At 39.7% G+C, this 12,692-nt stretch overlaps 1 protein-coding gene across 2 annotated transcripts in view; it reads right to left on the minus strand.

Annotated features, from left to right (window-relative positions):
* Positions 1-641: 641 nt before the first annotated feature.
* LOC136842420 (uncharacterized) overlaps positions 642-12,692 on the minus strand; it is a 48,651-nt gene continuing 36,600 nt past the window's right edge. The window contains exons 7-9 of one of the 2 annotated variants that reach the window (XM_067109731.1): positions 4,207-4,432; positions 3,476-3,678; positions 642-1,663 (exon numbers count right to left, since the gene is read on the minus strand). In XM_067109731.1, the coding sequence (XP_066965832.1) occupies positions 934-1,663; positions 3,476-3,678; positions 4,207-4,432 (1,159 nt within the window). In that variant the 3' untranslated portion in view covers positions 642-933. The remainder of the gene's footprint in view (positions 1,664-3,475; positions 3,679-4,206; positions 4,433-12,692) is intronic. The other variant, XM_067109732.1, reaches the window with a different exon arrangement.

Genomic DNA, 12,692 nt, shown 5'->3' on the forward strand with positions numbered 1-12,692 from the left:
CAGTTACTGATATTCTGTTCCAAGAGAGCTTGCTCTGCCGTGAATAACTGTTTTGTTTTCTGTACGAGTCAAGAAAATGTTAACTGAGAAAAAGCAAATTCCTTTCCAGTACGAATTTAAAAATTCTGGTTAAAGTTGACTCTCGCGGAGGGCTAAGGATAAGAGTCAATTTTCGTTAAGCTTTTAAAGTGCCATAATTCGAAACAGTTCCTCTTAATTTTAGTTCCTAATCTTAAAGCTATTCTGTAAGACGTTAGTTTAAATCTACCTTTGTGAATCTTGCAACGTTTTTCTGGGCAAAAGTTGAATGCCGCAGGTAAGTGTATTGGGGAATGGAATGAAATATAAAATTTAGGCCACAGGCTAAGCGCTGGGTTCTATGAGGTCATTCAGCCCTGAATGGGAAACAGGAGGAGGTACAGTAAAAGGAATGAAAGAGGTTGCAGCTAGGGGCCGAAGGGACGCTGCAAAGAGCCTTAAGAAATGGCTACAGTTCACCGCGTGAGGTGCACTGGCGGCACGACCTCCTACGTGGGAAATTGCCATAGGCTTCCTTAAGGTTTCAAGTAATTGACTGACTATTTCATAAACTGCGTGATTGGCGCAGAGAGAGAGATCGGGGATGCAATGAAAGACGTCAGTTCTTCTTCGTTTAAATAGTTTTTATTTTTAAGTTAACGCCACAAGTGTATAGCGGCTACAGAAACAAGTGCTCCATGGGCGTCAATCCCGGGCAAAAGACTAACTTCCGCGAAGCGATCTACAATATGCATAGCATTGTCATAAGTTTTGTGTTTACTCAGCTCCGTCTCGGGAGGACCCATCCACCGGCCCACACCCTTTCAAAAACCACCTGACTTCCAGTCGCCGCCGCAGCGGCAGGCTTCATTCGTGCATTTCCAAGTTCTCTTTCTTCATCATCTTCTTCTTCTTCTACTGCTGCTGGTGCTGGGGGTGATGTTCCCCGCCTTCGGGCACCTCAGCGGAAACGTTGTGTTTATCTTTGCGAGGGCGTCCGCGGCCCGCCCTCCGGTGGCCGCGCCCGTTGCGCTTCTGGCGATTCTCAGGACGGCCTTCCTGGTCTTGCGCGGCGTTCTGGAGACCTCGCTTCTGGTCCGCCAGAGCCGATGAAGAAGAAGAAGAGTGGGAAGTGGTGGGGTTGTTGCCGCTGCCGCTGCCGCCGCCGCCGTCGCCTGCCGAGCCGTCTCTCCCGTGTCGCCCTCCGCGATTCCCCTGGGAGGAGTCTCTGCCTCCAGACGGCCCACCCGATTGTGCCGTGGTCACCTCCGATCTCCCTCTGGAGTCATCCCTCTGCAGGATGTACTGGTGGCGAGCTCCCCCCGAGCCTCTGGTTAGAGAGGCGGGTCGGTGCCCTTCGCCGCCTCTCGACTGCGTCTGGTGGTGGGCGGGAAGCTCGCCGTTGACGGCGCCCTTCGCGTCCTGCCTCTCGTGTTGCTGCTGTTGCTGTTGCTGGTGCTGCCTCTGTCGGGTCCTCCCTCGACCGTACTGCCTTCCTCTACCTCGATGCTGTGGCTGCTGCTGCTGCTGCTGCTGTTGCTGATGCTGTGACTGCTGCTGCTGCTGCTGCTGTTCAGGCTGGTGATGCTGGTACCGCGGTGCTGTTATGGAAGGGAAAGTAGTCCCTCCGTCGCGTTCACTCGACCTGGAGTGGGAGCAAGAGCGTTAGCGAACACCAGCAGTGGCTAGACCTATAAGTTTTTCTTCATTATTGACCATAATAATAAAACAAATGTGTACAGAATTATAATCCATATTTGCTGTGGATTAAGGTGGATAGAATATGCAGTTATGTATGCACATTTCAAACCGCAAATCACACTACATGCCACCATGCTCCTCCGTGTATTTACATTTGTACTGAAACCGTGTGGCAAAGTTACGCTGTGAAAGCACAGAAATGTGAATGAGAGAGAGAGAGAGAGAGAGAGAGAGAGAGAGAGGTTCTTTATTTTATACACTTTTTATTCAATCTACAGTACAATTTACAGTCAGAACGAGTAAAGTAACATATATTTCCTTCTTCGCCACAGACCTATCGTCTTTTTGTACACATTTTTCTAGGATTTCCTGCCTATCAGTCAACTTATAAAACTCCTCTGCACAAAAGTATTTTAGTCTGTTAAGGTAGGACAGAGCAACAACGTCCCTCGAATGTTGTCAAGAGTTTCACCTCACTTAAAAAAACTTAAGGCAGATCCTACAACCAACATGATGACCACCAGACCGCCTTAATATAATTGTGTCCCTTGCAACAGTCGAGAGATAAAATTCAAGCTTTGTTTTTGTTCTGACGGAGAGAGAGAGAGAGAGAGAGAGAGAGAGAGAGAGAGAGAGAGAGAGAGAGAGAGAGAGTCAAAACAAAAATAACTCAAGATCTAAACAAATAAATTTTGTGCTTATTATGTACAAATGTTTGTGGTATAACTAAAAGATTAAAAAAAAAAAAACATAACAAGACGATTCAATGCAAAATCTCATTTCAGATCCCTGAGAAATGTCATTTGTGTTTTTATTTTTATCTGCTTATTTTTTTTTTTTTAGTCTTTTTCTCCTTGCGCGATAGCCATGCTTTTGATGCACCTGCTGCCTTGCCTTGCCTGCCTGCATGCTTCTACTAACGCTGGCTAAGTCTTGGAAAAAAAAAAAACCTTGATGTTTTTCTTGAATGCTTTTGTTTTGTATGTTGAGTCAAGATTCACAGTGTCAGGAATAACTGAAGATCGAGGTGATTCCTCTTCATTCACTAAGAGATTTTGCACCAACTGCAGGGAATATTTTGGGTGAAACTGAAGTCAACCACGCTTGCTATTTTAAATTTTGTCACAACTGAGGGCTAAAATCAAAAAGACCAATATAATTTATGTGACGCCTCTTCTTAAAAGCGTGGGTGACTTCATTTTTACACCATAATAGGAAAAATACTGGCTTATTTTGGTGCAAACTTCGATAGCAAGAAGCTAGACTATGTTACGTCTTCCTCAGTTGAACAAGAAAAGTCTATTATATCCCGGTCTTCAAAACAGGAAGGACATCGTCCTTAGGACGAACCAGATCTTGAGTTATTCCTCGAAGGTCACTCTTGGTGAGATCAAGTGCCGTGTGGTGTGTGAGAGCAGATAGCGCAAGCTATAAATGGTGACAAAATTAGGTTTCACAAGTTTAAGTATTGGAACACAGTGACTTTCGACAGGCCCGGAGCATTCACAGTCCCAATAACATTCATGTCAATTAAATTTTCATCAGGAACAAAGTGGATTCACAAATGCAAACGGCCACAAGTCGATGAAGAATGTAAGACAAACATGACATGGACAAGAGACGTAAAAAAAAAAAAATAGTAAAAGCCATTAAAACTGCGACTGAACTTTTCATGTTTTAAACTTTTTATAATAATAATAATAATAATTTTTAATTAATTTTATCTCTGAATGGATGTTTCCTGAATGGCTCTAACCTGTCACCATTCATCACACGTCGAGACGGGCTGTGTGTTGGTGGGCGGGGATGCTTATAGCTCTGTTCCGGGTGGTACTGCTGCCTTAGGGGCGGGAAGCGAGGTAGTTGTCTGTCAGTCTGGGGCCGAGCAGCACCGTCGTCGTCAACGACGACAAGCTGGTGACCCCTCGGGGGGGACGCGGCCCCCGTCAGCCTATTGATCTGATCATAAACGATTCCAACTTAGGAGGTTCAAATTTTCTGCACAGGGAAAAGCTGGTCATAAGCCTGCGTGTATATTATATATATAATCATTAACAGCTTACTACTCTTGAATGCCTTATTTTTTTTTTCACTCTAGTTTAAATATAGCTCCAAGGTGACATGTAAAAAAGAAGCAATGTTTCAAATTCTGACAATTTGGTCTGTAAGATGTTAACTGAAGCACTGTTAAGAGCTCTAGGTACACGTCAGCAAGCCAATGAGCAACGTAAAGAAGAAGAAGAATGTTTGAAAATGACGTCATCATCATCATCATTCAAGTAGTTGCCAGAGACATGCGGAAAAAAAAAAATAATTAAGACTATTTCATTGAAAAATAAAGAAGTTATTCAGCTCAGAATCCCATGCATTGACAGTGAGGAATCATTTCCCTTATCACCATTACGTTACGACAATGATCAGTAGTTAAAATGTCTATAGAGATATCCCGCGACACAGGAATGAGTAAATAAAAAAAAAAATGCTCACATGTCTGGCGTGCGGGGAGGTGGTGTTCTTGGGTCCCCGGGGGGAGCTGGGGGGAATGGGGGCGGTGCGAGGGGGTGGACGGGGAGGGGGCCGGGGCGGTGGCAGATGGGGAGGTGCCGCCACCCTCACGTTGTTGCTAAGGGGCGGGACGGTGGTGGTGGTGATGGTGGAGAGAGCAGAGGTGTTGGTGGTGGTGGAGTTATCGCTCGCCGTCTCCAACACTTGCCTGACGAGACATAGATATGCTTTCAGTGAGTGACAGACGGACAAGACAGACAGACAGACGGATATGGAGAGACAGACAGACAGAGACTGGAGACGGTTGGGTTTCGGAAGCAGCGACGCAAATACTCGAACTGTAATGCTTTAGCTCTTCCGGGACAGAATGTTACGCTGTTCTATCGCTAAACTACGTCTCAAGAGGGGAAAATCTATCACTATTTTATCATTACATTGTACTACAAAAAAAGCCACACTATTCTACCATAATACAGTATCATGACGTAAGAACTATCACTATTTAAACATAAAGTAGTACTATAAAACAGGATTGATGCTATTCTAGTGTAAAATAGTACTAGTAACTAAGACATAAGAATTCCGACTCTTCTATAGTAAAAAAAAACGGTACTAGGACATGGAATGAACACTATTCTATCATAAAATACTATAAATTAGTTATTCTGTTATCAAATATTGGAAAGTTTATTCTTTTATAATATAGGTCTAGATAATTCTTCACTACAGTAACTGACAGACGAACGGGCAGGCTATAGACAAGACAAAACAAGATTATTGCCGATGGCCTGTCTGTGTGACTGAGAGAGAGAGAGAGAGAGAGAGAGAGAGAGAGAGAGAGAGAGAGAGAATGTTGCTAAGACTAGTACTATCATATAAAAAAAGGTGCTTGCTAAGGCTAGGTCTACCAATAACAAATGAAGACTTGTCAAAGCTAGCATTTTCGATGAGAGAGAGAGAGAGAGAGAGAGAGAGAGAGAGAGAGAGAGAGAGAGAGAGAGAGAGAGAGAGAGAGGCTGTTACTATCAATGAGAGACAAAGCCCTGCTGAGACTATTACTATCAGTGTGATAGATACCTGTTAAACCTAAGACTATACCAGTGAGAGAGACAGATACCTGCTGTATCAATGAGAGAGAGAGATACCCGCTGAGACTATTGCTATCACTGAGAGAGAGAGAGAGAGAGAGAGAGAGAGAGAGAGAGAGAGAGAGAGAGAGAGAGAAGCTTGTTGATGCTATCACTATCAATGGGAGAAACAGAGAGCTACCTGTTAAAACTATTGCTATCAGTGAGAGATGCAGATACCTGTTGAGACTACTGCTATCAAAGAGAGAGAGAGAGAGAGAGAGAGAGAGAGAGAGAGAGAGAGAGAGAGAGAGAGAGAGAGAGGTTTGTTTAGAAGAACGCAAAAAAGAGTGAGAGAGAGACAGAGAGAGCTACTCAGAACACAAAAGAGAGAGAGAGAGGGAGAGAGAGAGATGTATTGCTATCAGTGATTGCATTCATCATTCCCAGTCAATTGCACTCTCAACGAAGGACTGTCCAGGGGCAGCGATACCTGTTTCTTTTTCCGGACAGGTGTCGACGGCGTAGACGGTTCCCTGAGGAGGCTAACGAACGGAAATAGGCTTCGTTAAGGAGTTGGAAGACAGAACACGGGAGTTTCTTACAAGTTAGGCTCTCATTGTCTCCTCTTCTTAAACATATCTTGGAGGTGATGTGCTGTTAACTGGTTTTTACTCATTGAAATGTTTATTTCTCTCTCTCTCTCTCTCTCTCTCTCTTTTCTCTCCCTCACACACATAAACATATACACACACACACACACACACACACACACACACACACACACACACACACACACACACATATATATATATATATATATATTGTATTCCTTTTGTACCATGATTAATATATATGTATATATATACATATATAATATATATATATATTCCTTTTGTGACCATGATTCATCGCATACATTCAGATAATATTCCCTATCCTGTCTATTCCCTTGTTCATAAATGGTGTTCATTTTTCAATTTCAATTTTATGCACACTTGAAATGCAACCTCATTAATAATAATAATAATAATAATAATAATAATAATAATAATAATAATAATAATAATAATAATAATAATAATGAACATTTACTCGTCCCAATGTCAGCATGTTTACCTTCTTAACGTTTCCTTAATCTAACCTTTCTGTAAAGTTTGGCCATCAGCAAGTTTCGAACCCCAGACCTTGCCAATGCCAGTTCAGTGTTGTACTAACGAGCTACACTGCCCCCTAGCCCACTGGTTATTCAATATAATCAAAATTTCTTAATTTTTCTTTACATTTGTATTCTGCTTGATTTTCAGCCTAGTGAATGTCCCCCTCTATGCTCCTTTCACATGACTTTTATTGCTATTTCTCACCCAATCTCACCGCATGCTCAAACCATCTCCATTTATTTGTACTCTTAAGTAACTAGCTAACTAACACTCCGCTCTCCTGACATGAAACTTAACATTCTGTTATCATACCTTTCCAACATTTCAATTTGCTTTGCAATAATAATAATAATAATAATAATAATAATAATAATAATAATAATAATAATAATAATAATAATAATAACTGCTTCCCGGCCAAAATCATAGCATTTTTTTTTTTTTGGTCTGAAATACGAACCCAACACATCCATATTCTAGTGTGAGTGTGTGATGCAAAATGAACTACTTGTCCAACACATATCTGTGACAACATCAAGCATATGTAGCGTAAGGTGCTTTTGCCCTCAGGGAGATTAGATAACTTTAAATTATAGTTAAAAAAAGTACCTGAGGCTTTGTTGTACACGTATATATAGTTTACTACTGTGCTTTGTCCAGTCTCCCAACTACGCTATCAAGGGGGCGTGGCCTGTTTTGGCATGTGATGAAAACCCCTCAAGGATGAATGAAGTGAATTCCATTCATAAGAATTTTACTACTACTATTACTACTACGTTTACTGTGACCAGCATTAATAATAACAATAATAATAATAATAATAATAATAATAATAATAATAATAATAATAATAATAATAATAATAATAATAATGGAGAATAAATCCACAATGGTGTAAATGTAAAAATATATCAGAAATATATATGTAAAAAACGAGAGCTTTCGAGAACCTGGTCAATTCAAGTTCCCGAAATTTTTGTATAATATATATTTCTAATATATTTTTACATTTACACCACTGTGGATTTCTTCGCCATTTTAGTGACTCATGCTATTATGAATTTTTTATGAATAATAATAATAATAATAATAATAATAATAATAATAATAATAATATTAATAATAATAATATACCTATTGCAATGGCAACACTGAATTGCAATGATAGTGGCCGATTTAACAAAAATATCGTCCCATCTGATTCTCCCCAGTAACTAGTTCAGAAATAATGGTTATCAGTACTCATAACATTTGGCATAACATCTGCCATGATATTTAGTTTCACTATTTTCAGTTTAGATTTGTCGCTTTCTAATCTATCGCTCCGCAAATTATTTTGAAGTAAAACCATTCTTTTGTACTTTTAAATACACGCCTATATTATTACGAATCCCATTACACATGAAAGAAAAGTGTTAATTAAAGAAGTCCTAAATCTGAACCCAGTTATAAGTCTTCAAAACATCAATCAAAATGAACTGCTAATTCTGAAACTAATTAAAAGTATTCAAAACACCTGTCAAAATGAGCTGCTAATGCTGAAACTAACTAAAAGTATTCGAAAAACCTGTCAAAATGAGCTGCTAATTCTGAAACTAACTAAAAGTATTCAAAACATTTTTCAAAATGAGCTGCTAATTCTGAAACTAACTAAAAGTATTCAAAACACCTGTCAAAATGAGCTGCTAATTCTGAAACTAACTCAAAGTATTCAAAACATCTACCAAACTAAAATATTAATTTGAAAACTGATCAGAAGTGCCCCAAAATATTTATAATAACCAATAACTGAATCTGGAACTGATTAAAAGAACACACAAACACAAATGTCAACTCTGAAAGTGAAACAAGGGTAAGTATATAACTTATTAGTAGCAGTATCCTGGAAGGAAAGAGTCAATCAAAGTCTTAACTTAAAACAACCAGTATAAGTATAGAGTTATGTACGTATCAATACTTAGCAGACAAAGTGTTTCTCGAAAAAGAGGTGAAGTAAAGGAGACATTGTGTCCAAGAGTGTCTTTAATATTTGGAGGAAGTAGTGTCTAAGAGAAACAGCACAGAAGCTTCATTCCTCGGCAGAGAGAGAAGTCACGACTTGTGCCGCTGGAAAGACAAGTCAAGTACAGCATCTGGAACTAATGGAAGAGAATATTTCCCACTCTTCCTTCAGTTTGCACAGACTGATAGGTGGGGGGGGGAGACTATCAAGACTCTTTCTTGCTAGCCCTTTACCAGATCACTACTCACTGTCACTAGCGGAACATGGAAAGGGTGAGAAATGAAAAATAGGAATGCAATGTCAGCATAAGTCATTTCAGATCAGTACTATTCTAAACATCTACAGAACTTTGGTTGCCTGGCCCATTTTACTAATAATAATAATAATGATAACAATAATAATAATGAGGAGGAGCTACCTTGTAAGCACGTAACCTAAAAGGAATCCTTATTTTTTCTTTCTAGGATGACAAGCCAAGTTCCAAGTGACACACTTTCTAAGAGACTCTAAGAAACTAAAACTGAATTTTCAGGCACAAAGGAGGAAAGCCAAGGACAGTATAGTACATACAAGCTCTCGTTCAATGCAAAAGTTTTTGGTGTGTGGTTTCTCATCCTTTCAATGTTTTTTTTTTTTTTAATTATTATAATATCAGTCACTTTTCTGTCTAATAAAGCCACTGTTAGTATGAAGCAGGAAACTGAAGTTGACAATACAGTAAATTCTTGCATGGTAGAATTCAGCAACCGAAGCAGGGTTTAGCGAATAGTAGCTAGTAGCAGCAGCAGCAGCAGCAGCAGGAGCAGGAGCAGTAGCAGTAGCATTCCGTGAGATTATATAAACTGATGATGAAGATGTTGAAGCAGTTGGTGTTTCATTCCTGAACATGAAATGTGACTCTTGTACTTTGTTCCCCACAGCCAGAGGAGGATCAGCGCGCTGGCTGTGTCTGTCTATATGCGGTCTTTGGTAGTTTCTGTGTCCTGGTTTTGACATTGTCAGAGAAAGGCACTGAAATACAAGGCTATACTGTACAAGCAATGAAAAGCAAGAGCTCCTACACATACACAGCCTCCCGACGAGGCTTCCCCGGGCTCTCCTGCAGGGTGGCTCTTCGCTTCGGGGACTGTCTTGAGGGCGAGGGCGGGACTCCCGCCGCAATCTGGCTGGCCACAGAGGTCGAGCGCACTGGAGAAGAAGACTCGGAGGGGAAAGGCGCCGCAGGAGGGTGACTACTGCGTCCCCGGCGGGGCGTCAGGGGTGGGGGTGGAGGGGAGGGTGGGAAGGAGGAGGGAGGGAAGGAGGAGAGGGAGACGAAGGAGCGAAATGGGCATCGTGGTCTTGGAAAGTCTGGCTGGAACTCTCAGAGCGCTCATAGGAGGGTCTCAGGGCCTCGCCTTTCTCCTCTTCCTCTACCTCGTGCTCTTCCCCCTCGAAATCCTCTCGCTCTTCCTCCATGTTCTCCTCCTCCTCCTCCTCCTCCTCCTCCTCCACCCCCTTCAAACCACTGGGAAGAATCTGGGGTTAGTTTCCTCTACTCTCCTTGGGTGAAGATTTCTTTCCGCATTAACAAATCAGTGCATCTTCATGAATGAGTTTCAAAAGTGAGTGAATTTCTGGCAACAATCGTCCCTCTAAACTCAAAGGTTTCTGCGTTACATTAGTCCACACATGAGATTTAATGGTTCCATTTCCACGTTAAAATAAACTGACCCTCTACTGAATATAATGGCCATTACATCAAATGCAAGAGCTTCCCTACTGAATCTAGAATGGGTTCCTTCAATTCAGCTAAGCAATCTGCACTTAAATTTAATACATTTCACATTATACTTCTGAATTTACATACTCCGTGGTAATGCCTTTAAATTCAACAGGTCGTACATTTAATCCACCTGCCACCAATAATTATAAAAAAAATAAATAAATAAAAAATTAAAAGTCCCCTACTAACCTAAAAATTCTAACAGCCCACCAAGAAGTCCACTAGGCCTCATATCTAATTCCAGTCCTCTCAGCAAATCTTGCCACTCCACATTAAATATAACTCTAGCATAAATTCCAGTATTCTCAATAATAAACCAAAGTTCCTACATTACATTCATGAGCCCACATTAAATTCAAAACTTCAAGTATGATAGTTCAGGTGTGACATGCTAATCTTCACATTAAATCCAGTAAACCCACATTAAAGCTCACAGTCTCCATTATAAACTCCAGCCCACATTAAATCTAAGTCTCAGTGATAAATTCTAGCCCTTACATCTAAATTTTAGGCAGCACATTAAATCTATAGTGAATTCTAGCCCCATATTCAATCTAAGTCTCCAAAGTAAATTCTAGACACATCATTATATCTACGCTTCTACAAAAAATCTAGCTCCCACTTTAAATCCTAGTTCCTGTAATAAATTCTAGCCCATACATCAAAGCCAACAGTCTCCGTGAAGAATTCAAGTCCTCATATCAAATCTGACATCTTAAACATCAAGTCCTTTGGACTTCATCTACAATTCAAGTCCTCAGATTCAGTCTTATTCCACCCCATTGATCCAACAATTTCAGAATTAAATTCAATTCTACATAAGGACCAGTGGTCTTTCTAAAGATCCCGGTCTTCATACTAAGACTGACAACTTCTGTACTAGATCTAATCTTCATCATATTAAATTATTGTTGCTAAAGTAGTTCCAACTACCAATGCTCGTACAAGGAATAGTTCTGATATAAAGCTCCATTTCTCTCGTTCAGTCTGATAGCCCCACAAAAAATATAACAATCTCCATTGAAAACCTAAGTCCCCACATTAAACCCAACAGTCTTAAATTCTAGTCCTGTAGTCCTTATATAACCTAGTCTCCACGGAAAAGCTAACAGTTCCTACATTAAACTAAATAATCCCAAAACCAAGGTCAGTGATTTGTCTAATTCAAAAATGATACAAGGGTAAAAAAAAGGCAATTAAACATACGAAATATCTAACCCACAACAATAGTTAAGCATAAAAATGAAATTTTCTTTCTGTTAGAGACTGGCTTTAGATGTCAGCCTTTTCGAGCTGTGCAATTAATTCACCCAAATGAGAAAAAAGTAAATTTGGTCTTGTATCATTATATAAATAAGAAACATCTGATGTATCAAGTCAAAATTAAAACTTCACGAGAAACTGCTCCTTATTAACTGAAACTCCAAATAACTAAATATTTCAGTAATCTCTTGAAGTAACTCTTAATAATACTTTGGTATAAATCCACACGTATCTATACCGTCTGGCAATAAGTGGTATTTGAAAACTAGCCCACGACTGCTATACCATTCGTTTCAATAAACCATTACAAGTTAAATTTCATGGGAAAAAAAGATGGCCTTCATTTTACCTTCAAAGGTTACTACCCTCGTTTCCTGTGATTTATTAACTCTTAACTGACTGTTTTCTATAGACTGTTCTACATCTGCGATCGTTTTTTGCACAAACAATACACAATCTGTCATTCGATTTGGCGAAGACGTCTTTGTCGTTCACATTCAGGAATATAGTATAAGGTTTCCCTAAGTCAGTACATTAGCTTTCATTTGGTCTTGACCCTAATTATAACTTAACAGCCAGGACCCCTAGAGTAATATCTTAACAATAACAATAACAAATTTTGGAGATTATTCTGTAGTAATTTCTGTTAACAGATAATTCTTCAACGCCCGCAAAAATTTTTTGCTGGCGAAATTTAGGCATTAAACTTTTCAAAAGGAATGGTGGTAACATTGTTTTTCACATCTCCAGGTTTGGCATTTCTTTTGTGGTTGAACTGAGAGGTTAATGAATGAACCATTAATGGTAATGTCTGCATTTTTTCACAGATTATTTCCGTACTTTATGTAAAAACTAAAACCTCGAAACTTCAGTTTTTAAATAATTTTAACTGTTGCATTTTTTGCCGTTATATATCTAAGAATACCATAATTGGGATTTTTCGTCGAAGATCAATACAGTCAGCAGTTAGCTATGAACAAAATGAAAAAAAATTAACAAAAACTTCAACAAATAAACATTCATAAGAAAATAATTGAATGTGAGTACTGGTTGTAAACGTACGTATTTTTCTGATAACGGGCTAAGTGAGGTTTAAGAAAACAAATTTCCATATGCTCTTCCTCAAGCGTTTCAGGTGCTTTCAGTCTAGGTTAAGAAACAGGCCACGCCCACATAAACAGCAAAGTTGCCAAAGCATCAATAGGCAAGTT

This window comes from Macrobrachium rosenbergii, chromosome 10 (genome assembly GCF_040412425.1).
Source record: "Macrobrachium rosenbergii isolate ZJJX-2024 chromosome 10, ASM4041242v1, whole genome shotgun sequence".
Taxonomy (NCBI): Eukaryota; Metazoa; Arthropoda; class Malacostraca; order Decapoda; family Palaemonidae; genus Macrobrachium; species Macrobrachium rosenbergii.